This window comes from Ceratotherium simum, chromosome 10 (genome assembly GCF_057802395.1).
Source record: "Ceratotherium simum simum isolate JZ-2026a chromosome 10, ASM5780239v1, whole genome shotgun sequence".
NCBI classification, from domain to species: domain Eukaryota; kingdom Metazoa; phylum Chordata; class Mammalia; order Perissodactyla; family Rhinocerotidae; genus Ceratotherium; species Ceratotherium simum.
The window spans coordinates 16,208,117-16,236,048 of record NC_141909.1 but is presented as its reverse complement, the minus strand read 5'-3'; the positions used below and the strand labels follow the sequence as shown (position 1 = coordinate 16,236,048).

The following is a 27,932-nucleotide window of genomic DNA, read 5'->3' as shown; positions in this document are numbered from 1 at the left end:
AACACTGAATTTGCATGGAATCGCTCTTCAATTGAAAACATTCTCCTTGTGCCAATAGGACAGGGGCTCTGGGTGTAGAGAATCCATCCAAAGACGTTTTGAAATCCATTTTTCCAGATCCTTTCAGATAAGCAAGCTATTCTCTGAATATAATCTCATCTTGGTGTTCTCTTTGGGGAACATATTTAACTATTTTGGGTCGGGAACACAAAGGAAGCATACATTTCAGCTACCTGTTTAAGGAAATTATTTAGCAAGTGCTTTCATTTTTCGCTTATTCCTGAGATTCTGAACGCAAATTGAGGAGCATATTCTTAAGAATATAGTATTTGATTTTGAAGGTTCCCTCCAGGACTGGCCCCTGATTGCGTATGTCACCACCCCCCTGCCTCTGCTCCTATCCAGGTCCTTGCTGCTATCACATTTTCCCCAATTCTCACCAGCTCATGGTGGGGTCAAGAGCGACAGGGATGAGCCTGGAAGAGAGAGGGACTATCAGGAAAACTCACTGCTGCACCCAGGACCACAGTGAGCAGGGAGCCAGGGAAGATGATGCAGGCCTGGCTCACCGAATCCAGGAACCAAGGAAGCAGCACTGGGTCCCCCTTGACAGAGTCTGCTCTCAACTTCCTAGGTTCCCTAAATCAAGGTATTGAGACACAAGCAACACCACTTCCTAGGCATTTTAAGGGGAAGACATATATAAGCTTTCTACAGTACAGACAAGTAACTTCAAGTAACTAGGCCAACAGACTCCACCACTGCAGCCAGTTAGACATTGCGAAGAGAAAGGGCTCTTGGCTCCGGCAAGGTAAGATTCTGAGTACCTCCTCCTGATACTTACTAGCCCGTGACACATAAGTTAATAAACTCGTTTCTCAAGTGATTTTCTTTTAGAAACGTGCCTTGAGTTTTTTGGCAAAAGTCACAAACAATTTAGTCTTTCAAAACCACCAAACTGTCCAAAGGAGGGACACAGCACTAGGAGAAATATCTTCTGACTTCGCTCTACATTTATTCTTTTTTTTATGGTTCTCGGGACTCTTTTTTGAGGTGATAGAAAAAAGTGGGTAAAATATCTAAGGAGAATGTCACTTAGTTCAACAAACATTGCCTAAAAAATATATATATATTTGGAGTCAAGAAAGTCCTGAGTTCTGATTCCACTGCTTATTAGCTGTTTGACTCAGGGAAGTTCTTAATCTCCCTAAGCCTCAGTTTCCTTACTGGAAAATGGGGCTAACCTTGTAGGGCTGCTGTGAAAATCTGGAACATACACAAAGCTCCTGGCGTGGTGCTAACAGGTACCAGAAGCCCAGCCACACACGGAGGACAGTGAGGGGCAGTGTTTTTCAAACTGCAGGTGCAACCAATGGATCATGAAATTAATTTTGTGCCTCACGACCATCATTTTATCTTTTATATGAACTAGAATAAAATGGATATAATAGAAAATATCACAGTGCTGAGCACCAAGTAAGAGTAATATTGTTTTGTGAACTCTTTGTATTGGTGTGTGTGCGTGCACATGCATGCACAGAATCATACAAAGCAGTTCTCACTGTGGACCGCAGTCAGCAGCGTGTTCAGGTCCGCAGCAGAGCAGTCAGCTGCTCAAGATCTGCAGTTGGGAATCTCCCTGAAGTAAATTTGAACCCTGGCTCCACCGCTTACCTGGTAAGTGGGTTAAACTCACTATGCCTCAGTTTTTAAATCTATCAGATAAGGATAACAACAGAGTTGTTGAAAGGATTACGTGGGAGATAATAGGGAAAGAGACTAAAATGTATTAAGGATTCCACAAAGATTAGGAATTATTATTAACACTTGTGTCACTTGTCAGGAACTGCAACAAGTACTAGAGCAAGACAAATGAGAGACACAGCCCCTGTCCTCAAGGAGAGGTAAAAAAATTAGCCAGGAATGTGGGAAGGGCTGAGAAAAAATGCCAGGGCTCTTCGTGGCGGAATGCAACATGCAACGTACTGGTGGGATACAGAGCAGTGGTCAGGAAACAACCCTGGTAGGAGCAGAGACAGAAAAAACAAGTGATCTTCTCCCCTCCTGTTCCTTATGGGACAGAGCTGGATAGATTTCTCTGTTACGCTTTTCCCTAGAACTACTGTTGCACTCATTTTCTTTGCTTCACTCTTTAAATTTATGTAAACAATTTGGTTTATATTATAAGCAATAAACGAAAAGAAAATCGCCAAGGACCACAAAAGCATAAATAGAAATTACAGAGCAAAGTCCTTCCAGAATGTGTTGTTATTTTTAACTAAAGTAGTAATAATATCCAAAAGGCCAGTACTGCGATCCTTAATAATACCAGTTACTATTTACTGAGCATTCCTAAAAACCAAGCACGGGGCCACAAACATTTTCTTATCCAGGTAAATCTTCACAACAAATCTGTGAGGTGGTAATTACTAGCCCTGCAAGGACGAGCAAACTGAAGCTTGGAGGCTGAGTGACTTCATCAAGGTCACACGCTCACATGAGACAGAGCTAGAATAAAAATGTGGGTCGTGCTGACACTCCGTCTGCACTCTGAAAGATTCTATCCCTGGCTGCCTCCTGAATGGTTTCCTGAGACCCTTGACACATCGCAAGGTCTCCCTAGATTCTCTTTCTTTTCTCAACCAACATCACGCCTTGGAGACAAAGGCATGTAAGGTGAAAAAATAAAGGTTCTGTGTTTACAATGGTTGGTGATCATTATCTGCATGGATACAAAGCTTAGCACTGTTTTGTAAGCACGCTCCCTGGAGTATATACATAGAGGCTGCTCAAAAGTAGGGTGGAAACCTGTGGAACAGAACCAAAGCCTGGTGATGTCAAGGTATATTTAGTCTTTGCTCAGATGTGCTTCCAAAACATTACCGGCAGAGCCAAGAATCATCTAACGTTATTTCTTTACTTATAAAGTTCTTTTATGTACACAAGCACACAACTATTTCTTATTAAGAAGTATTAAAAGTAACATGGGACACATTTCTAGATCCTTTCATCCAAAGATATGAAAGTACTTTACAGACACACCCATTATTTCTGTTAACTAATCTCATTTGGCCCATTTCAGAGATGGGTACAACCAAAATCTAAAACTTAGGAATTTAAGCTCATATTTTCTACTGTAATCACTAAGTTATGAATCTAATAACCAGAGGGAACCTTTAAATACAGGGATTGTATGTTCTTCCCATTTTTCTTGAAAGAGATATCTTTAAAAAAAAAATTTTTTTTAATTGTGGTAAAATACACATAACAAAATTTACCATCTTCACCATTTTTAAGTGTAGACCTCAGTGGTATTAAATACATTCACATTGTTGTACAGCCATCACCATCATCCAGTCACAGGCTCCTTTCATCTTGCAAAAGTGAAACGCTATATCCATTAAACAACAACTCCCCGTTTGCTACCTCCACATACTCCTTGGCAACCACCATTCTACTTCCTGTCTCCGTAAATCGGAGTACTCTAGGTACCTCATATAAGTGGAATCATACAGTATTTGTCCTTTTGTGTCTGCTTATTTCACTTAGCATAATGTCCTCAAGGTCCATCTATGTTGTAGCATGCATCAGAATGTCCTTCCTTTTTAAGGCTGAATTATATTCCATTGTATGGATATACCACATTTTGTTTATCCATTCATCTATCAAGGGACACTTGGGTTACTCTCACCTTTTTGCTCTTGTGAATAATGCTACTATGAACATGCATGCACAGATATTTCTTTAAGACCCTGCTTTCAATTATTTTGGGTTTATACCCAGGAGCAGAATGGCTGGATCATATGACAATTCTGTTTTTAATTTTTTGAGGAACCTCCATCCTGTTTTCCACAGGAAAATGTGGCTGTACCATTGTACATTTCCATCAGCCATGCATAGGGGTTCCAATTTCTCCACATCCTCGCCAACACTTGTTATTTTCTGTGTGTTTGATAGTAGCCATCCTAATGTGTGTGAGGTGGCATCTCATGGTGGTTCTGAAAGGGATATCTTGATTTCAAAATAATTCCAATTATTTCAGAGGTCAGTGGCAGGTAGTAGTAGCTCTACTTGGTCAGAAGATATAATTCCACATTTTCCTTTCCTTTGGGTGTCATGTTCTGTGTACTTCCTAATAAACAGGCAATTCAGAGCTCTTTACATCCACATGCTGGGAAGCACCTTTACCTGGCTCTCTTTGTCATCTCCTCTCTGTGATTCTCATCTCAAGAGAGTATGTGTGTGTGTGTGTGTGTGTGTTTCTCAAACTCCCTTGATGGCCAGATAATGGCAGAGTGTTAAAAAAAACCCAAAATTTAAAAAGAAAAAACATCAGCAAGTCTGGGGTTGAGTATGTATGTGTCAAAGCAGAGGGAAGGACAGAAGACGTGAGGCCCAGGCCGGTGGGCATAGGGCCTATGTTGCCCTTGACTATGTACATGGAGGGCAGTAATTGGTCAATAAATATTTTCTGAATTTATCTTGAGTGGACGAACCACAAGGAATGACAGGAGCTTCTACTGTGCATATAATCCAGTCTCTAGAACACTTCCTGAAAGTCATACTTCTTTAAGAAGCAGAATAAAAGAAAACAGAATCAGAGCCCAGGAAGACATGGTCAATTCAACCTTCCACTATCAGAGCAACCACGCACTGGGTCTGTGAGAAGCACTCCACACGCACTGACCTGTTTAGTCCTCACACCAGATCTAGGAGTTGACACTGTAAGGTATTAGCTGCTTTGTAAGGGAGAGAAAACAAGTGCAGAGAGATGGAATTCCTGGGCCCGTGTTCTTCCTCACTATTCTGTACTGCCTCCCTGGTTAAAATCATTTACTAATGGCTAGATTCTAAAAGTCTCCACAAAGCATGTACACACTCTGTAATTCTCAAAGCCCCACAGTTTCACAGAAAGCCCTCCACGGAGATAATCACCTTTAAAAAGGTAGCTTTATTTCCTACAGCAAAATTTCATCATTAAGACACTTCAAATCCATGTTTCCCTATAGAAACCTCTTGAGTGCTAAACAAACCATTTATCATTTTGCTCTCAAAATTATGTGGTTATCAGTGGATAAAACTGTGGTACCTGGGGAAGTCTGAGTCCAGAAATCTATCTGGGTAACTTCTTAAATCTCACATATACACACACACAACAAATGAACAAACAAACAAAACCTGGTATCTGATGAAAGTACCTGCTGTTAAAAATATGCTCTATTGGGGGAAAAGGATCAACTCTTTGTTCAATTAAAAAAAAAGCAATAAAATGAAAAGCAATTAAACCTAGGTGCACTTCTAAAAAGAACATGTGAGAATGCTCGGACTTGCATACCTGAGGTATGATTGACATTTTCTTCCTTAAATCGTGAAGTCCAACTTCGGTTGTCAAGATCTTATCAATCCAAATTTTACCTTCGGGTTCTGACAATCTAAAAAGGGCCGAAATGAGGGAACTTTTTCCAGCTCCTGTTCTTCCCACAATGCCAACCTGCAGAGAGATCCAGGAGGAATTAAGAAGGAACAATAATATACAACAGACCCAGGAGAAACTTTGGTTGCTGAAGATGAATTAAGAAAGTCCTATACTGAATGTAGTCTGGAAGAGTTTCTCAGCTTTAGTACTGTTGACATTTTGGGCCAGATAATTCTTTGTTGTGGGGGGCTGTCCTGTGCACTGCAGGACGTTTACCAGTATCCCTGGGCTCTACCTAACAGATACCAGTAGCACCTCCCAACTTGTGGCAACCAAAAATGTCAGACATTGACAAATGCCTCCTTGGCGGGCGGAGGGCAAATTGCCCCTGCTTGAGATCCACTGATCTAAAGAAAAGTTAAAAATAACAGAATCAATCTACTGGCAGTGAAAAGCCAGCAGCCTCCCAGGTGGTCAAAAAGAAGTCAGCTTTTAAACTAGCTTTATTCGTAGTGTCTTGGTATTTTGAACCTTGAGAATTGCTTGTATAACTTTATATAGATGTCAACAAGTCAAGTCAGAAGTGTTATACATAAACAAGTATTCATTTTTCCCAGAGTTCTATCATTTAAGAGGAGTTATTCTTTGGTAGAGAAACTATCAAAACTACATCACTTCTGGATGTTAAATATCTGGTTATGTTCTCTCCTGAAAGGAAACATCTTCAAATTTTAAAATGCAGGTCTAAGTGTCTTAAAAGACAGTAGCAAGTAGCCAAAATACACATAATGAGATCAACAACAACACCATCAACACAAATAACATTTGCTATTTACACGGGGCCTTTCATCTGAGCAGTTCAAAAGGCCTTTACAAACCAATTAATACCTACAACTGCCCCTTGAGAAAGATACGTTTCAAGTATCAGTCTAGTTAATAAAACCAAAGCAGAGAGAAATTAAGTATTCTGACAATAAGATCAAAGATCAATATAATGCAGGTAAAATGCTGATCAGGAATGAAACTGTATTGTAATAACTGGCTTTTAGCTGTGTGCCTTTAAACCTGGATGCAGAAATTGGCCTTTTTTACCAATGAGCTTGCCCAACTGCAAATTCCCTAGTGGGAGCTTCCCAAGCGATATCATGTCTGCTTAGGAATCTAGAATCAAAGAGGGGCATAAGACATGCTTTCAATCATTTGTAAATTAATTGAGTCAATTTTAAAAACTCCTGGCTTTAAAGAGAGAAGAACTAAACCTTTCTGAGCACTGATTATATGGTGGGAACTTGACATATTTTCTCATTTGAATACCGCCAAAGTTTTAAGGCTTAATCTATAAAATAATAATGGCATTTCAAAAAGGAATTTATCAAGATGCAATGTTAAAGAAAAATGGCTTTAGCTAATTCTATTACCTTCGTAGCCATTTTGTACCTTATGGTAAGGCCTCATTTATATCTCACAGACGGGCCAATTTCTGCATACAGATAGGTCCTAGTACGTACATGCGCGACTCCGGCGTGTGTCTATGTACTTCTGGGTGTTCTATGTAAATCAACACACATCAAGACAGAGACAAGAACCATGTCTCCAAGAATGTGCAGATGTCCCTGTGCCATCAGCGCTACTGAAACTGATCCATCTGTGCAAACTGGAACATTTGCAGACTGTTGGTAAACAGCCGAGATATGGCAGGGGGCACTGAGGGCTGCCCACGACCCCCAGACTGTGAGCTCCAAACTCAAGTGAGAATAATAAGAAAAAGGCAACTCACAGCAAACCTGGCTCTGGCTATTTCTCTCTGCTGTTCAGTCATCAAGGCTATGGCCTGAGTCTCTCACATGTCACCATGGGTTTTACCAATTGCCCATGGAGCATATCATCAACATCAGCAAGTTTACACTCACAACCCCAAAGAGACACTTTGAGACAGTCTTGTTATTTTAGCTGCTTTGCAACCACCCCTTTATGTTTTCTCAACTAGGCCAAGGTTCTCTGACGACCACACCAACACGTTAGACATTCGTACCCGGATCTCGCTTCACACATCAAACTCAGCATGATCAATACCCAATGCCCCAATCAAAACAGCTGCTTCTGCTGACTTTTCCATTTTCATCTCATAATTTCTTTCCCAGGCTCACGGGCTCAAAACGTCCACCTTACTTCCAGCTTTCTCCCAGTCCAGGATGGCGCCAAGCCCTCAAGATCCTACTTCTACCACATTTCATGACAGTCCCCTCATTTTAATGCCTACAGTGCTCACTGAGTACAAGGCTGAATTACCTTTTAAAAAACAAAATCAAGTCTTTTCTTAACCATAATCAGTGCAAATGAATATGAAGTCAATAAATATTAGCCATAACCCCTACACGCTGATATAACTATTCTTAAGACATTGATGTATTTTCTTTCTGGATTTGTGTGTGTGTGCCTAAAGACACAAGCTCATATATTTAAACAAAATGGGATTAATATGAACATATTATTATAATCTGTTTTCATTTAATATTTCATAAAAATATTTATTCTAATGGCCACATAATATTACAGTATATATGATCATTTACTTAAACTCCGTATTTATGGATATTTAGTCTGTCTCCAATATTTTGCTGTTATAAATAACTCTGTGTTAAAACATCCTTGAAGCTAAATCTTTGCAAGCAACCTTAATTATTTCCTTAAGATAAATTCTTAGATGTGGAATTGCTGAGAAACAGGTATGAACATTTCCAAAGGAGGCTGTTATGTACTGCCAAACTACCCTCCAGAAATACAATACCAGTTTCAACTCCCACCCATTTCCCTGCATATTCACAGACCTGGTGTTTTAACTTTGTTTTAATCAACATCAGCTTGATTCCAAAAAGTGGAATCACTTTCCCCATTACATCTTGCTAGGAGTACACAACAGCTACTGGCTTCCTGCCTCCCGCATCTTCCCACGACAGTCCACGTGCACTCACTTCTCAGATTAAACTTCTGAAAGACAGCTCTCTGCTGGTCACACCACCCCAGGATGTCTCTTCTACTAAACCATCCAGCTAACCTCTCTAGCATTAAGCTCCACCAGTCAGCTTCCTTGGGATTACTAGTAGTTGTGAGGAATGAAAGTGGAAATGTGCGTTACACACCTGGCAGTTCATTTCCTTGTGTGCTCTGCAGGCGCCTAATCCTTCACTTGCTGATTCACAGCATTCTGCCTTTGCTTACGCTGGTCCCACCACCAGGAATGCCTTTCACATGCATTCCCACCTGCGGAAATCCTAACCGCATGTCACAAAGTCTGTCTCACAGGCCTAATTCTTTGGAAATGCTCTACCTGTTCCCTCATGTGGACTTCTCTCGCCCTAACAGATGTCATGTCACCTTTTTCTAAACTTCCATAAGAATTGTGACCTCCTTCCATCTAATGTAGTGGTCATTTTTATACTACCTTGTTTCTTCTACTGGACTATATGCATGAAAAGCGGGATCCATACTGGATTCACCCTTGTATTATCTGTATTACCTGTGGTGTCCTGTGCAAAATAGGCATTTCATAGAGAGTTGAGAAGTTTAATTCAGGCTGGAGAAATTTATGGAAAATGTATTACCATATCATTTAGGTATACGATAAGCTGGACAGAGAACACAAACATGGCAGATAGAGCCTATAACCATAAATACATTTGCAAATGGCCAATCTCTCACGTTCACAGGGCAGAGAATTTACGCAGCATAAGTAGTTATGGTCATTTTACTCCCTATGATAAGGACAGCTATCGTCCCGGCGCTTAGTTAGTGCTGGTCTCGGTACTAGGTGCTTTACACGTCTTATCTCGTCTAAGTTGTACAACAACCCTAGAGGCTAGGTCCTATTACTTTCATTTTGCAGAAGAGACAATCAAGGCTTAATAAGATTAATTAGCCTGTCTGAAATAATAGAGCCTGTTAAGTGCAGGATGGGACTCAAACCCAGGTCTACCTGCCTCTTGCCCACTCTGCTTATGGCTTCCTTATCACTTGGATGGCACCTTATCACGGCCCTCTGCCTAGCAAGAAGAGCGAAAGTGGAGAGAGGTGTGGTTGTGGTTAAAGGAACTGGCCTACCATACAGATCCTACTGTCAGACATTTAAAGCATCATGTGGATGCAGGTGGGTACAATGCGGCAGGTGGGACAAGAAAGCCAACATCTCTGAGCAAAGAGGGTACCCGAGGTGGGATGGGCTAGTTGTCAGCAGGAAGAAGTGGCACCCACAGCTGCGACTAGGAGAGAAACATGCAGCTAAGTGGGGCACATGGTACCTGGGAAACAGGCCAGACAGACCTACTGCCCTGCTTGGGGCAGTGAGACTAATTTTTGATCCCATCAAGTGGTCAAAGATAATGCTACGCTTGGCTGTCTCTGACTCCGGGCCCAGGCGGGGCCCAGCCCGTGGTGAAATACCTCTAGCTTCTACAGGAGGCTGGTATGAGGAAGGCTAGACAGCAGGAAGAAAGCTGTGTGTGATGAAGACAGACTAGACTAAAAAGACACAAACACACAAACTTGGAATCACACATTAAGTAATAATGTAAAGTCACAATGTGCAGAATATAAAAGTAAATACATCTGTAGGGTGGTAAGTGCCATAGAACTTTCTAGAGCCTCCTGCTCAGTCACAAGAGGGGCTGGGGTAATTCATGAGCTCAATTTCAAATCGTCAAAGGACATTTCTTGGAAATCACAGATTATCAGTCATTAAAAATTGCCTATGGGGGAAAGATGACTTTACTGGGGCATCCTCAAATGTGATTCTCAGTCAAGAGGTCTGGGTGGGCCTGAGATTCTGCATTTCTAAGAAGCTCCCAGGTGATGCAGGTGTTGCTGGCCCTGGCTACACAGTTTGCATAGCAAGGAACCAGAAAGCCGGCAGGGGCAGCGGGACAATCTGGGAGTGAGGGGAGGGGTTTCTGAGAAAATATTATGTAAAAGAAGATGAAAATGTAGGAAACTAATATTTTTGCACATTATAGCAAGGTCTAGTACACATCTGTAAAAATGTATTATCCAAGTAATAGCTCTGAGCAAGAAAAAAAATAACAAACCAAAACCAATCTACCTCTAGAGCTGGAAAATGCTTTAAAATGGCCCAGTACTCTCTAAAATGATCAAATCAACCACAAAATCATCTAAATGAAAAACGCAGCCAGTGTTTAGAATCTAACCAGGAAGCCTAGGGTGCTATTTACCTCATTCTGGTTCTTTATTTTTACTTGCTATTTCTTCCATGAATTAGAAACCTGCTTCATACCCATGACATTTTCCTGTTTACTGTAACTTCCAGGAGTCTGGACAGCAGAGGAAAAGACTGAAAAAATAAAGCATCATTTCTGCTGGGTTGGCACATTCCCATGTCCTCCCCTGCAAGCCTGTCTCAATCAAATTCGACACCAAAGCGGTGTCCCAGAATAACGGGGGCTGGGACAGGTGTGGAGGAGACAAGCCTGGGACCCACACAGGCAGAGTAAAATCATTTCATGACGACGCTGCCTGGATATAATCTCTCAACACATAAATGGAGCTAAAGGTGATACTGCAAATGGACCAGAACACAAATCAAGAGTCGAGTTATTGTAGTTCTTATAATTCAGTCTCCAAGTTCAATTTTCCCTCATTTTAGAATCTCAGATAATCCAATGATCTGGGGGTTTAAAATTGAAGAATACAAATCTGTTATGTTTCTAAGTTGTACTACACAGTTTCTTTGATAATTTATATTTTATGGCTTCCAGGGAAATTTAAGACATGTGCACATTAACAGAATTACGTTTACAACGTGAAATCTGAGGGACACACTGTCTGTGAGTACACAAACATCCCTTACAGTGTGCTTGGGGACAGAGTTACATCAGGAGCTGCATTTAATGTCTTCCTGACACAGCTGTCCTCACCTTCTTACCCATCTACAATGAAACTGGAAATAATTAGGAGCCAGCTTTTGCCATGTGACTTACTAATGCTGCTCCCTGGGTATCATTTGGGCATTAAGTTGAACATTTATTCTTTCATGTCACAAGGGTATCATCCATTAAATTACGGCTGTAGTCCACTAAATGGGTCTGTGGTAGAGAGAGAGTTTAAAAAGAGTAGTTCTTAAAGTATTTAACATATCTAGGTAATTGGTTGTTTACAGGAGTTGTCTTGTGGGTAAGTTTCTGTTACTGGTTGCTTCATATCTGCATGTTACTCACTCACTCTCCCAGCCAGCAGCCCCTCAGCACCCACTATGTGCCCTGCAGAATGCCATTTTCTGGGGAACAAAGATGAAAATAAGATGCTCTCTGACTTGAAGAAGCCTCAGGGTACAGTGAGATACAGACCCAAAATTACAAAGCATGCCATAAGTGCTATTGTTTTTACTTTATTTTATTTTTTGGTGAGGAAGATTGGCTCTGAACTAACATCTGCTGCCAATCCTCTTTTGGCTGAGGAAGATTAGCCCTGAGCTAACATCTGTACCCATTCTTCCTCTATTTTGTACGTGGGATGCTGCCACACATGGCTTGACAAGTGGCGCACAGGTCTGCGCCAGGGACACGAACTCGCAAACTCCGGGCCGCCAAAGCGGAGCGTGTGAACCTAACAACTACGCCACTGGGCCAGCCCCCATTTATTTTTTAATTGTGATAAAATACACATAAAATTTACCAACTTAACCTTTTTTTTTTTTTTTTTACTAAATAAACATTTACTGAATTTAATAAACACAGTCAAAATAATGTAAATTACTACCCACATGAAGAACATAAGAGTTAAGAAATACACAGTGAAGGTAAGATTAGAGTGGGATAGGATAAATAGGCAAGTTTTTTCTGTCTTTCCTCTGGATCCCTGCTCCCATCTCCATCCAAGCTATCTTGGATTTTATCAAAAACCTGGGATAGCAACTTAACCATTTTTTAAGTGTATAGTTCAGTCATGTTAAGTACATTCACACTGTTGTGCAACCAACTGCCAGAATTCTTTTGGCCTTGCAAAACTGAAACTCTGCACTCATTAAACAACGACTCCCCATTTCCCTACCCCCTAGCGACTACCATTCTACTTTCTGTCTTTATGAATTTGACTATTCTAGGAACCTCATATAAGTGGAATCATACAGTACTTGTCCTTTTGTGTCAGGCTTATTTCATTTAGCATAATGTCCTCAAGGTTCATCCATGTGTCAGAATTTCCTTCCTTTTTAAAGCTGAATAATATTCCACTGCATGTATACACCATATTTTGTTTACCCATTCATCCGTCGACAGACACTTGGGTTGCTTCCACCTTTTGGCTACTGTGAATAATGCTACTTTGAACACCGGTGTACCATAAATACTATCTTAAAAGAATAGATAAGATGCTGTGGAAGAACTGAGGGTCTCACAGAGGCAGATATGTTAGAGCTGGCTGAAAACGAGGAGACTCCCCAGCCAGATGACAGAAGGGAAGGTCTCTGAGGTAGAGAGGCACGTGCACACACTGGGAGCAGGGGGGACATGATGCTTTGGGAGAACCTATACCACCCAACCGCAAGGGTGTGCGCATGTTAGGGGTCGAGGCTGGGGAGGCAGGTGAGAGAAGAGCTTCCTGCTGCCTTGTCCAGGTGAAAGGAACACTGGCGGCAGACTCAGACACTGGCAGGACCAGGTCACACAGCTCTCAGCCCTCTCCCATGTGTATCATCTCCTGCCCCTTTGGGTTTCCTTTCATCGACTTTGAGGGGGTCTCTGGGCCCTTTACTGCCTCCAACTGGGGGCTCTGGTTCCTCAGCCTGACTGGGTCACGGATTCCGGATTCTTCTCTGGTGGTGAAGCGCTGGGCTTGCAGCCCCTGCTCGAGTGTACCCGGGGCCATGCTCTGGTTCCAGCAGCAGCTCGCCCAGGCCAGGAGCTAGCAAGGGGCCGCGGAGAGATCGGATCTGTTTCAGAAAGAAGCAGTCTGTGGCGGGGAGGGCAGGGGAACGACAACAAGGTATGGGTTAGAGGAGGGCAGGTCTGTGGAGAAGACCAAGGGATGGAGGAGGAGCGTTGCCATCTCAAGGGCACCACAGAGAGGAAGAGGAGGATTTGAGAAATACACAGAAGTAAGAATCGACAGCAAATAGATATTGGAGGGTTACTGACAAGGAGCAAGTGTTGACTTCCAAGACTCAGGCATGAATAAGTGGATGTCGGATAGAGTATCCTGGGTCAGGTTAAGTTCTAGCCCTGGGGACCAGGGCCCACCAACTACCATGAAGCAGCTCACAACACAGGAAAGAAATGTGGGTATCCACATTCTATGGTCAGTTTCCAAGATTCACCTATAATATCACCCGTCTAATCTGAATCCACAGAGGAGCCAAGAGTCCCCTGGACACATTCACAGGGAAGCCAACAAGAAGATGCTATAGTGCTAAATCATTAGACGAAATTTTAAAGAGGCAAGGCAGCTGAAACAAACCTTTTCTTTTGATTTAATGAGTGCTGTCAGGTGCTTCAGTACCAGAGGCCCATCTAAACTGTACGTGAAGTTAACGTTATCAAAGATAATCACTCCTTCATGGGGCCAGGTCGGTGGGGGGCGTTTCTGGTATTCCCAAGGTGCTTCTTTCTCAAGGTCTGTATACTCAATCACCCTTTCCACTGAAATCATCTGAAAAACACAGGACATCACATGGGTTAAGAGTGGAGGGTCTTGTTTACGGATGTTAAGAGATTGTAAATGAAATGTTGTGCTCAGGATATCTCAGGTCTTAATATCCCACAGGAGGGAAGTAGGAGTCTGAGGAGGACTTTGATGATTTATAAACCCGTTCGTCGTCTTTTAACACTTTCACTTACAGCTACTTCCTTCAACATTATATTAAAACTAGAAGAATTCGAGAAACGAATGCTAGGATTTTATTTATCTACTTGTCACAGCTGAATAAAATACACGAGGATTTTGTCAAAAAAAAATAAGAATACTTATGGCCACCCGTCATAGATGAGTAAAACTGAATGGTCATCAAACCTCATTTTAATAATCAGTCACTTTCTACTCTATTAGAAGAGCAAAATGGAAAGATTTCGTTTTCACTGTTTTTCCACCTTTAGGAGAAGGTGCAAATATTCAAAAGAGGAGATGATTTACATATTGACTAAGGCCTCCTCAACAATCATGACTCAACACCTTTGACTAGCACCTTCCAAGAAGGCGCTTACTCTACCAGAAAGGGACACCAGCAAATTTAGGCCCTCCTGTTTCTGTTCAAAACATACAAGAATAAATGTTAAAATGTGTGTGTGTGTGTGTGTGGGGAGATACCTATTAATTAAACAAAAAACCTCCAAACACTGAATTCTTCTTTTACCAGGTATAAGGAATTATTCATTAAGAAACAAAAATCAACAGGCCTCCAAGAAATTAGCTTATACCCTCTCCAGGATTTCAGAACCTCCCTCCTACAGAGACATTTATTACATTTGAAGACTTGTGATGAGTATAAAACCCGCTGACACTGCATACATAAGACTGAGAAAAAGATGTATATATTTTATTTTACATTAACTTTAAACAGATGGAGGAAGGATCTAAAAAACTCTGTTAGCTACAAAGTAAAAATAACAGTTTTAATATTTTACATAAGAATTGCCTTTATGCCATTTAACGGCAAAGCAACTTGAAAAGGCTAAGGAACGTTAGGATAAACAGTACCAGATTCTCAGCTTCGGCGCTCTGCCTGACGCACCACTGGAACATCCCCATGAGCGTGAGGGCGTAGGACAACGTGAGGCCCACCTGCCCGGCATCCAACGCTAAATGAGGAAGAAGGGGAATAAAGTCAGTCCCATCCTTAACCCTGAGCCCAGCTCCTTGTGTCACTTCACCCAGAAAACTCTTTGATTATATTTAAATAATTTGCATATAATGATTGAGACTATGATACAATGAAAAATAAAAAATTATGAATTAGAAAGATTAAATGAGTTTACTAATCCCAAGAGGATCAACATACACTTGACAGTATTATACAGTTGAAGAATAATGTCATTATTCAGACTTTCATCATTATGGTTTTGAGGCCCATTACATCATTGCACTTTCTACGTCTAATGCAACCGCAGTTGGAAACCACTAAAAATAAGGCAATGGGTTCTAAAAGCCAGTGCTTTTAAATCTAAAATACTACTCTCTTTGTTCCATTATTAAATATTGTGATTCATTGTTGCTACTCTGGAATACTTAGGGGTGGCAAATTCATGCCATACATGCCAATGCCTGCTCATCTGGTACCCATGAGCAGTGAGGATAACGTTCTTTCCTGCTGAGAATCTTTCTCAACCCAGTGCACCAGGCGCCTACAACCAAGAGATCCGAGTAGGCATAAAGCTAAAACCTAAAGTCCTAAGCTGGACAAAATGCTTAATAGTAAACTTGGTTCTCTCCTCACAACTACCAGACACTACCAGGAAAGTTCAGAAGGTCAGCTTGCTACACTGGCATAGGCCTCAAACCATTAAAGAAAGATAAAAGGAACTCATCAAGACCCAGTGACTCCTCTACATGGGCCACACTGTGCAATCACACCCAACCTGACCACTGCAAATGCTTTAATACAATTCATTAGAACTAAACAGTATACGATGTTAGACAAGGTGGCAAGAGTTTAATTTAATAACTGTAAACGCAGCTATAAATTGTAAACATACCACAAATAGTTATTCACATCTGCACTTACTTTTTGCCAGAATCAGGGACCCAAAGGTAATAACAATGACAAAGATGGCACAGATGGCATCCAGACGCACGGCGAACCACCGGGATGTAGTCAAAAACAAGAACCAAGCCTCTGGATTTGTGAACCGTAGCAAGCATAATGAATAAGTAGAAAAACCACGTTAACTGCTTCGAACGAGGAAGAGCATTTTGCCCATTTGAGCTACAGAAGATTTCTACACAAAGCAGGACAGCAAAGTTGTACCCCCAACGAACCTGAAGATTCCAGAAAGCTAAGCTGTGACACAAGACAATGTGTGGTACACATAGGAACGGTGCAGTGGCTTTGTGGGAAGCATGCATTGAAAAATTCAACCCAGAAGTTATAAACAGAAATATGATCATCATACAGAACATGGAAAAATGGTCTCTTCAGTGCATTTCTGGCAGTGCTGGGCCTCAACGTGAAGCTCACACTCTCACACGGTTGACTGTTCCTAGTTCTCCGACAGCAGAGAACACAGCTCCCATTTTGTTTCCAGCACCTTCCATATTTACTACAGGCCCTGCACGCAGAGTTTATTCCTTAGGAGCCAGTATCTAAATGACCATCTCACTAAAAGTATCTGCACGTGGCTTTCAAAATGCCATTTTATCTTCAAAGTACAATAAAATTAGGAAAGGTGGGCCAGGATTTTATAGACTTAGAGGAAATTCTGAAATTTCTACATAGAAAAAAACTTCACTGATACAAAGAATAATACATATCAAGTGGGTGGCAAATCTGATAATCAGGAAATTGATTTCCTCAGTCACTTCTGCCACCCTGCATGCTCTGAAAAAAGAGTCAGCAAACTACAGCCTGTGGGCCAAGTATGGCCCACTGCCTGCTTTTGTAAATAAAGTTTTATTGGAACACAGACATGGTCATTTGCTGATATATTATAGCCATGCATTGCTTAAAGATGGGGATATATTCTCAGAACTGCATCATTAGGTGATTTCCTCATTGTGTGCACAGCATGGAGTGTACTTACACAAACCTAAACAGTATAACCTACTACACACCTAGGCAATACAGTACTAATCTCATCAGACCACTGTCGTACACGCAGGTCGGTCATGACTGCATTTACCTTTGCCTGCATTCATGCTACAACAGCAGTTGAGTAGTTGCAACCAAGATAATATGGTGCACAAAGCCTAAAATAGATACTATCCGGCCCTTTACAAAAAAGGTCGCTGCCCTAAAGGGACAGAAAGCCGCAGGGCACAGGGATGCAAGGACGATGCAAGCCAGTCAGGGCGAGCCAAGCAGTGTGTGCTGGGGCAGAGGGGAGCACAGAGGGCATTATGAGAGGAGTCATGGCCATGAGGAAGGAGAGGGGAGGAAGATGCGCAGAGGCAGGATGTGAGGTGGGGTTGGGGGTGGGGGGCAGAGAAGGAGAGGTGCTGGCCAGCAAGGACACCTCAGAGGGAAATCAAGCCGCAGAAGGCAGCATATCCCATCCTCTGAAAGCATTTTCAGAAACTTACAGACCTGAGTGCAAATCCTGGTGTGCATCAAACAGTTCCTGAAACCTCTCTTCAGCTTTGTACGCCCGGATGGTCCAGAGTCCCTGGAGAGAAGCCGATAAGTGGGAAAACACTGGGCTCCGTGCTGCGGAAGCAGAGTCAGACGAAAAAGAGAAAGTCAGTGAGGCTGGATACAAGGAAACGAACTGCCTCTCGTGCTCTGTGGTCGCACATCCCGTGGAAGCGTACACCCGGAGCCTCCTGGGCTGCCTCGGGAAGAAGCGACGATGCCCGTGCTGGAGAAGGCTTGATCTCACCCCTCGACCTCCTGGTCATGTTACACTTCACTTCAATGACCTGGAAATGAAAGTTTCTCTTTGAACCTATCTTCGACAAAATTCAAATCATAGCTAGATTTAGATAACAAAATTCATTCTTCGCCCACTCATTCACCAAGATCCTCCTCAAATATGGCCTCCCTCCATATTCTTCTCTGACATTCCTCTGGGTGGAAATTATCATTCACTAATTTGAGTCAGTAGCATTTTTAAGTTTAATTCTGTGTTAGAGTACTCACCACATGGAATTATGATTAGCTATCATGTGTCTGTCTCCACCTTAGGTCATCAACTTCTTGAGGGCTGGGATAAAGCCAGCACATCCCTGAAAGGAACAGTGCCTGGCACAGGACAGGTGCACGGTAAGTACAGTGAATGGACAGGCCGCATCGCCCTGCATCCTGGGGAAGTTCCTGGTGCCTGCTCCTGCACCAAGAGTCTCTCATGGGTCATGGGGCACCTGGGTATTGCGCTGTCCTTGTGGCCACAGGACCTGCACAGCCAAGGTGCCTTTGAATAGTCTTGACTTCAGCTCTGGGAACCTGATGGATGTTTTTACAACTGCCCTGCTGGACACTTGTCCTGGCCTTTGGAGGTCTCTCTGGCATGTAACAGTGACGCTGCCCTTTCAGAATCTGACTGTGGCCTTGGCGGCCACTCTCTTTGGAGTAACTTCACATTGGTTTGGGGCCTGATGCCACAAGATCAGCCATTCATTTCCCTGCCGTCTTCTCTAAGAGCACACTGTGGACAAGCACCGGGGTCTGGCTCCTGCACATCGGAGAAGAGGTGGGCTGCACGCTGCTGGGCAGGGATGATCCCTTACAGTTTTCATTCCCCACCACAAATGAGGCTGTAACTAGCTATCGTCAGGGACAGACTGCGAGCCTGCGACCTCTGTCTGTGATGAGTAATAATCTGTGCTTCATCAGCAGGAAATACTGACTTATCAACTTGTTACCTGTGCCTCTCCTAGGGAAGACCCGTTAGTAAAACCTGGGTGTTCAGGGGAAGTTAAGATCACATATCTTATAGGAAGCTGTAGAGATTTTATAAAATGATAGAGGGGGAAAAAAAAAATTAAAGGAAAAACTCACTTATTTTCAGGCCTGACTCCCTAGCCCGGCATCCGAAAGCCTGTCTAAGTTCAGTCAATACCGACGTGCACATGGGCACTGCGTGGGGGGGGGGGGGGCCCTCTGGGGTACAAATGTGTAAACACAGAACCTCTTATTAAGCTTAGTGTCCATGGCTCCTCAAGCAAGGAAGCAACCAGCTTCCACGTGTGAGACACGGGTTCAGACAAGGTGGGAAGCCCGGCTAGGGGCGTGCTGAGCATCCACTCAGCTTTCTGGCCCTTTCCTGACTGGGGACATTAACCGTTAAGGGCCCTCATCTGTGATTCTGCTTTAAGGAAAAAAAAAACCTCTGAACCGAGATACGATCTAACATCTGCTCTTGTATCTAATTGAGGCAAAGACCCTTAAGTGATTCGGTGGTGGTTCTGCCCGTCCACTTATATGTTTGTGGTCGTACTCTAGTATCCATGCTGTTCTGTCTCTTCATTATACTGAGTGACCTTTGATCTTTCTTTATTTTAGCTTCCTTTAACTTTGTAATTTTAAGACAGTAACATGAACATAAGGGGACTGAGCTCATGCTCCAAATAAGAAAGGCTGGAAGCTCTGAACAGGCCTTTCCTGCACTCCCCAGCAGATGTCCAATCCACCCCAGAACATAGTCAACATGGAAACGGGGTGCTCACAGGGAGGACTCAGGAGAATTCCAGTCTCCAGGACCCTATCAAGAAAGTGCCCAGAGTCCAGCTCCAGATAGCCCAGAGAACTCACCAGAACCATGCTCTCCTTTCCAGAGCAAATGCTGTGCCATAAACACAATTTCATCAGCGACAATGCTCCTGAGCAGGAAGCAGATGTGGCTCTCCACCCAGGGAGAGCCCGGGAATGAAATTCTTCAGCTTGGCCATCCTCCCTTGCTTCCCTCACCAGGAGGTCAAAGTTGCAGGGGATTATCTCTGGCAGGATTTTAGGGCAGCGTTGACTTTAGAAACCAGGCTGCGTCTCAGCCTTGAACACCAGCGAACCCAAAGACCACATCACCTACTTTACCTCATACCCAAGAGTTACAGCGGTCCAGCAGGAATCTGTCTCTGTGAAAAGCTATCCTGTTTCTTTCACAGCCCACTAGGGCCAGCATGAGTGAACTGGAGGGTCTGCAAAGAAAATTAACTGGTACAGAGGGAGAGGGGGTGCCAAGGCTCTGGCATTACCTCGCCCAATGTAATACCCTTTTTCCCATGAAAACTGAGCTGGCTATCCTGAAGTAGATCTGTATGACACCCATGGCCTCAGTCAGCAGTCACAGACAAAGGTAACCCTACATTTCCCAAGGCTGACAGCTGTGTTTTCCATGACCCTGAGGACTTTTGGGGACATACCCCCCAAGGACTGCAAATCTTCCCTGGAAGTGGGAGGGCAGGGACCTGGGCTGACAGCCTTGCTGCAGCTTATCATTAATGCTATGTGAGACCTCCTAGTTATTATCTTCTTAATTCCCTTGTGTTCAAGGTTCTAGAGCCTTTTGTAGTGGCCAGCAAGCACTGTACAAGCATCAACTCAGGCATCCTCACAAGAACCCCAAAGGGCAGGTATTATTATACCCTTGACAGAGGGAAAAACAGATTGAGGGATTAAGAGCACTGCCCAAGATTAAGTTAGTTAACCCAAGTAAGTAGTAGAGCTGGGTGTCAGACCCAACTGTCTTGTGCCTAAGGCTGTGCTTTTAGTCACAGCCAGTGTCTCAAAGGGAGCATAATCAGGGTTGAAGATGTCCACGTGTGACTAAATGCATTTGTCTCCAGAATTTGTAGTTTATGTTTAGAAAACTCCAAAATCTTACTTAGCTATTATCCAAGAGCATTACCCATCATTGTACATCTTATTAAGCACCTTAAGTTGAACAGAGTCCCTGGGAACCTGGCATGAGAACACCTTAAAATAGCAGACTTGAGGATCTATGGTCTGAAAACACGTGGCACACATGTTAACCCTCCTCTAGCAATGCCCGTGGCAGGCATTGCTAGTTGATCACAGCACCCTTAAAGACAGAATTTGGATATGGCTTCATAATTTAGGCACTGCCAAATGAATAGAGTCAGCTAGAGCAATGCAACCAAATGCCATCCCGGTTTTACACACTTCTCTATCCCTGACCATTGCTAAGCTCACTTTTACAAAAATGAAAAACCATCACTATCAATGGCGTTTGTCATTAAGACAGCTTAAACGTCAGCCTAAGTTTCCAGAGGCACCAGCAGTGGCCTCAGGAAATACTATCAACTACTGCTTAGGGGAAACAGTGGAATTGTTACTGATGGCACAGGCCCACCACCCAGATAGATAATAAACAGTTCCAGTCAAGTGGCCATTGGATTATCTGGGAACATGGATGAGGGAGTCTCCACCTTTAACTTATTGTCGCAGCCTACTGGGGTGCAGAGAAACCCAAATATTCCACAGGGGCTATGCCAAAGTTCTCAGAATCTCCAAATCTAATAATGAGAAAATCCTATACTGCTTCTTGAGAAAAGGTTCACGAGGTCCCCTTCTCTCCACTTCCATATGGATGGGAAGCGGCCCTTGTCCCAGGTAAAAATCTACATCAAGTGTTCCTTCTGAACAACCCTTCTTTAAATATACCAGATTCCTCCTTTGCAACAAGACTGATGAATAATTCCACTTCATGAGTGGCCAACAAATCATAAAGTGTGTGAAGCCTTGCTGTCTACACAAAAGACTGGTTGGAGCTCATCATTTATTCTTCTGCCTTCTCCAAGTCCTATCATAGTACCAAGTCATAGCAGCAGAATGTTACACGTGCCTGGACTCCACTGCTCCACCATCCCATCGAAACAACGCACAAAACCAGACCTCATGGTAGTTTAGCTGGTTCTCTTGATGACTGAAAAAATTTTTATAGCTTTTATGAAACTGCCACCCACTATCCTTTTATGCAAATACTTATCATAAATACTTCTCAAGAGTTTATTATTAAAAAAGACACACACATATGCCACAACAAAAAAGTCCTTTGTCCTGATGAACTTATATTTTTCCACTTAGTAGAAGTGGAGGATCATGGGACTCAGTATGTTTCTCTCCTTAGGCTGGCTTCCAGAAAGCTAAGCTGGTGTTAATTTGAGTAGCTATTCATGATTGAGGTTTCTTCCTTCTTTACATTTTGACTATTGTCCTTATACCTTTTTTTAAAAATATAACAATTCTACTCTCCTTAGGATTTTTTAATTTTAATAATAATAAAATGTTTGTGCATTAACAATGAGATAAACTGTCAATTATTTCGCTCTCTGTGATTACCAATAGAATAGAATGATTAATCATAAAATGTTTCCCCCATTCTTCCAAAACTAGGAAGTTGAATAGAGTAACAGACTAAATGCACACTGAACGGATTCCTCTCCCCTGTCCTCCTAAGGGGATTACTTTCAGCATCCATTTATATGAACAGCTTAGGGGGAAAAAACATCAAACAGTGTGGCATTACACCAAATATTGGTGACAATAAAGAAAAAAACCGAAAATAACAGCGCTTATCTTTTTAAAACATTTAACAACTGCAACTTGTGATTTTTTGAGTATGTGGAAATAATCTATTTTTCACATGTATCACTTCTGATATATATTTCCTGACACCTCCTTGCCTTTCCTTCATTCTTCCTTTCCTTGTCATTTCTAGTAACTTCTGAGGAAGAAAAATTCCCTATTTTCCTTCCAAAAACGTTCACTGAGTGCCTGCTCTGTGTTAGGGAGGATGTCATGAACAAGACAGAAACGGTCCCAGTCTTCACGGTGCTCAAGTTCCAGGAGAGCATCATTCCACAGATGTCCTTCACTCCTTCCTCACGCAAATCTGCAAAGCTGCACCTGGCATGCCATCAGCTCCATCTGCCCTAAGGGCCACACTGACTCACGGTGGCCACAATATTCAATTACCTAACTTAGAGAGAAATTCCAGAAGACAGAGTCTCCACAATTTCAGGGGTCTCCTTAATTATGGCATAAATGGAAGTTAGCTTGCATTGCCATCCCAACCTGAGAGCCCCGGTACTCACTTGTAGATTCCAGGCGTTTGACATCTCTTGACGTTTCTAAGAAATATCGCCGAAGAACAAAGAAAATGATGACCAGGGGAATCAGAGGTATTGCCATCCAAGGAATCACTGCCACCGCCACGCCCACCACACCAATCACTTGTAGAAATGACTGAAATAGTGAAAACACATACAGAGGCCTCCTTATCAAAAATTCTTTTCAAAAACCAGACTTTAACGGGTTGTTTTGTTAGGATTAAACTCCTTTCCTAAAAAGGCTTGTTGGAATGTCAGGGAATGCTTTCCCATCCAAAGATATAACAAAATTATAAGTGGTCCTGATGTTATTTACTGCATGCTTACTATGTGCCAAATAAGAACTTGCTAGGTATTAGCTCTTTTTTGATACACTCAGTAGCCCTATGAGGTAGGCATTACTATTTTCCCTATTTAACAGATGAGACAATTTGAGACTCAGAATAGGACTTGGATCCCAAACTATCATTAGTCAGTAGATATTACGAGGGAAATTAGCAAGCAGGTATCAAAGATAAGGAATGCAGAAGACTCAGCTATATATGTAGGGATAAGGAAGAGGTTAATTACAAATTCAGCCTTCAGAAAAGGAGGAAAAGGGTTAAACATTTACCTTTGGAAGTGGGGATTCCTCTTGGTTTTCTATTCATAGTTAACATTTACTGAGAGCCGGCCGCACATTAACTACTTCACATTTATTAACTCATTTAATCCTCATAATAGCCCTATCAAGCAGTAGCATTACCCCATTTTACAGATGGGGACACTGAGGCACAGGGAGAGGAAAAGCAACTTGATCAAGACTGGCATAAGTCACGGAGCCAGGGAGCCCATGTCATTAGCCATTACAATATATTTAAACTTGTCCCCAATGTACAGCCATCTTTTTATTGTTCAGGAAAAACATTTTGACTTATTTGAGTTTCCTAATTTGTCTTTAATTTTTCCTCTAAATACCTTAAGGAATTTCAGAGTTCATCAGTATGCCCAATAAAGAATAGACAAGAGACAAGAAATATGATGAAACAAATTTTTGATATTTCTTAGAAATCTGAGGAAGAGTTTTGATAATAAGGAAACAACTTACAATGTCTAAAAGGGTTTTTTTCCCATCTGGATATACATTAAATTTTCCATCATTAGCATAAGTATTTAATATCTATTTCAAAGGCTGCTGCTGATAACAATGGCAGATGCCAGCTGTCAGGCGTTTACTGCATGTAAGGCACTGTGCTAAGAGTTCTATCTGCATCTATCCTATGAGGTGATTTTATCTTGGGAAACGATCTTGGTCTAAAAAGACAGCAGGCAGAACAGAAACCCAAGTCCCTGGATGATGCTGATTTAAGTATCCATCTTTATCAGGAAAAGTACAATATCATGGTGTACGGCTTCAGGCAATATGAATGCAATTCACCTCCTAGTGTCTGCCGGCTATGAAACTGGGGTCGGATGGTGCGGACAGGCAGATTCACATGGCATGGGCCAAGGGCTCCAAAGTTTACGATCTTAGATGGAGACAAATACATGACCACCCACACAAGGCACAGAGCACTATGGAAATACAGGGAAGAATACATGAACACTTTCTAGAGGTTTCTAAGAGGAGGCTTATGACCGAATTTCACAGGCTGGCTTAACAGAAAGAATGGCACGAATAATTTGCAGGTAGTAATCACCAAGAGGGAGCTGGGCTGCAAAGGTTAAGTTGCTTGCCCACATTAACACAGGCTGTTCTGTGACTTCCTAGCACCCACACCTGCATCCTCTGATCACCAGCCCAAGGCCTTCCCCACCAGGCCACCCAGGGCAGCAGGCCCCCGGCACATCTCCAACGGAAGGATGAGCAAGGTAATGTCTTAGGGAGACACAAGTTACCATCTCACAGTTCTTCCACATCAGTTTGCTCAGAGGATCCTCCCGACCATGTTGTGAGTGAGAAAAGTAAGCACTGTCACTTCCGTTTACGGATAAGGAACGTGAAGCTGGGAGGTTAAGTGGTTGTCCTGAGTTCTCCTAGGAAGTTACTGTGCTATGGAGAAAGCCAGGAGCGGTTCATACACAAGGACTCCAAGTGCCACAGCTGTAGGCAGGATGAGCATGGAGAAAGGAGGAAACTTCCAGAACCTTGACTTTTTGGCCAGGAGCCCCCGTGAATGAGACTGCATTATCTTGATGTAGACCAACGTGCTTTTACCGTTTCTCCCAGTATCTGCTGTGGTATCAATACAAAACCCAGAGTGAAGAGGAATGGAATTCTGAAGGAAAAAATTCCACTCATAAATGGAGGAAAACAGGGCTGTCAGACCTCCCTCCTTTTATACCTACAGCTGAACAATCTCTTACAGCTACTGGATTAACTGATGCATCTGACCCTGCTATACTGATTAGGAAGCCAGGCTTTCTCCCTTCACGCACCAGCTCCTTCTATGACCGGTCTTATATAAAGTCACTAGGCTTGCTATCATTAGTTGTCAGGGGAAAAAAACCCTGCTGAAATGTCAATTATGAAAAAATTCAAAATTACAATTTTTTAGCAGACTCATGTCACGTGATTGGACAATATTCACCAGTTTCAATTATCCGGCTCTCCCTGGAGTGAAGGCTTTTTATGGCCAACCCAGCCTGGCAGATGACCCGGGAGCAGAGGTAAGCTCAAAACTGAAGGGCTCCACTGGAACTGTGCCAACACTCTTTTCCTGGGGACCCAATCAAGACTGGTAACTGTTACTCTCAGCAGCTCCCAAGTTAGGTTAGCTCTTTCAGATTTGATGCTCCAAAATTCTGAAGCAATTCAAAGAAGCCTTTTGATAAATTTTATTTCTGCTTATAGGTCTTGCCAGAGTCAGCCTCCCAGTGAATTGGATATGATCTGATCTATTATATTATAAAAAACATATATACAATGTATGGGTATATATTTATATGTATTTATATATATACATATGTGAATCTTTTACTGCCAGCTGTCTCCAACTCTGTATGGAAGTTGGCAGAGAACAAAAATAATATACAAGCAAAAAGCTAACACTCTGCAGGGGGAAACAGAAGATTCTAATGCACAACAAACAACAATTCCTTGAAACCAATCTCATCTCTTCCTTCCACATTCAGAGATTCCAAGGAGCCTAACCCAAGCTACACACAATGCCCCCATTTGGTTCAATTCCAAGCCCATTTGATGACCCATGAGCCATGGCCAGTGCTTCTGTCCCTCTGTCATGCTACGGCACACAGAGAAAGATGCGTGCACAGCAAGAAAAATGCTGACCCAGAAGAAACTCGTCCAAGCCCTACTGCCCCAAGACCTAAGGGGAATCATTATTTTGATTTGCTTGTATCCCATTTGGAGCATACCAGTTGGGAATTCTCTCCCAACTTTATGAACCCACATGAACAAATACAAAAGATTCTTAGATGAAGTCTTTCACCTGGGAGTATATGCTGATTTTTCATAATTCAGAGTAATTCTGTAGTTTGCAGAGAATGACAATCTAGACCTGGAGGGGAAATTCCACTAGCCTGGTATTGTGCTATCTGACAGGGTTTAGGGCCAACTCTCTTGAATATTAACAGGGAGGGTGAGACCCTCCACTACTCTTAATCTTAGTAAAAACTGGGATATATCAACAACATAAAAGGATGGTGGCGGGAATTAAGTGAGATAATGTATATAAAATGCTTAGCTATTCATGCATAACAAATACAAGCTCCAGTTATCACTATTATTACTACTACCCTTCAGTGTGCTCTGGAAGCCAGAGCCGGGGGTGGAGAGATGATGCACTAACACATTTATGGGCCCAAAGAATCTTAACAATATCCTAGAAGTTGGACCCTGATAGGTAGGTCATTCCAACCACTGGAACAGCTTAGTACTATCCAAGAATGTATCAGAGCAGGTGGTATTGTTTGCTAGATGTGATAATGATGTCACATGTACCAAAGTATGGCTTTTCTCTGGCTATCATATCTGAGGTCTACTTTGTTCAAAGATGCACTTTTAAAATAAAATGGCCAATAAACCTCATGCCTACTGCAATTTCTGTCCTCTCTGTATTTTTTTCCCCAACTCAAGGCCTCCCAAAGATTGATAACCTTAGGGAAATGGAAGTAATTCAACATTTTTTGAGATGTTTCTTTTCTTATTCCATATCCTTTTTCTGTCTCAAGCCTTGTTTCTTCTTAGTGAAGACTTACTTGCTCTGAAATTGCTGAGCATTTCTGGGAGACTAAGGAAAAAGGTGGTGGACCTCCGATTCAACAAAATCAAACCAAATGCCTCCTTATCAGATTATTCAAATACACCCCAAAGAGAAGATCAATTTGACATTTTCTATTTAATACATCATGAACTGGTGTGTCAGTATCAAGGAAGATACAAAAGCTAGGTTTTGTACACTAGTGAATCCCAGGAAATTCAACTGTGTCCACTCTGGGTCCATCTTTTTGGTAAGCAAACATCGTGATTTGGATGTCAGAATGACTGAGGTAGAGGGCCCTTTCACCATCACCTACAGAAGGACTGTCTCACATACGCTTCTCATCCTCAGAAAGGATGCTGTCCTGTGAGCAGCTATTTCTTGACAAACCATACTGGCATCTAAGTGAATTATTAATAAGGTATACAAAATCAATGAAGAAAAAAATAATGCTAATGAAAAATGTTAATTGTTTTGTTTAAAAAATTGCCCCATTAAAAAGTTTGAAAAATAAAACATTGTTTTGTTGCTAGTACCCATGGCAAACTTCCTCATAATACTGAAGAAATTCCACAATTCTCTATATCTAGTTGACA

General features: G+C 42.3%; 1 protein-coding gene across 6 annotated transcripts in view; it reads right to left on the bottom strand.

Moving 5' to 3' along the window:
* The window catches only part of ABCC4 (ATP binding cassette subfamily C member 4 (PEL blood group)), a 274,730-nt gene that overhangs the window by 49,223 nt on the left and 197,575 nt on the right, over nt 1-27,932 (bottom strand). For all 6 annotated transcript variants that reach the window (XM_087435920.1, XM_087435918.1, XM_087435921.1 and 3 more), the window contains 6 exons: nt 23,120-23,270; nt 17,655-17,774; nt 16,137-16,247; nt 15,113-15,213; nt 13,877-14,068; nt 5,336-5,491 (listed from right to left, as the gene is read on the bottom strand). In XM_087435920.1, coding sequence (XP_087292046.1) covers nt 5,336-5,491; nt 13,877-14,068; nt 15,113-15,213; nt 16,137-16,247; nt 17,655-17,774; nt 23,120-23,270 — 831 coding nt within the window. The remainder of the gene's footprint in view (nt 1-5,335; nt 5,492-13,876; nt 14,069-15,112; nt 15,214-16,136; nt 16,248-17,654; nt 17,775-23,119; nt 23,271-27,932) is intronic.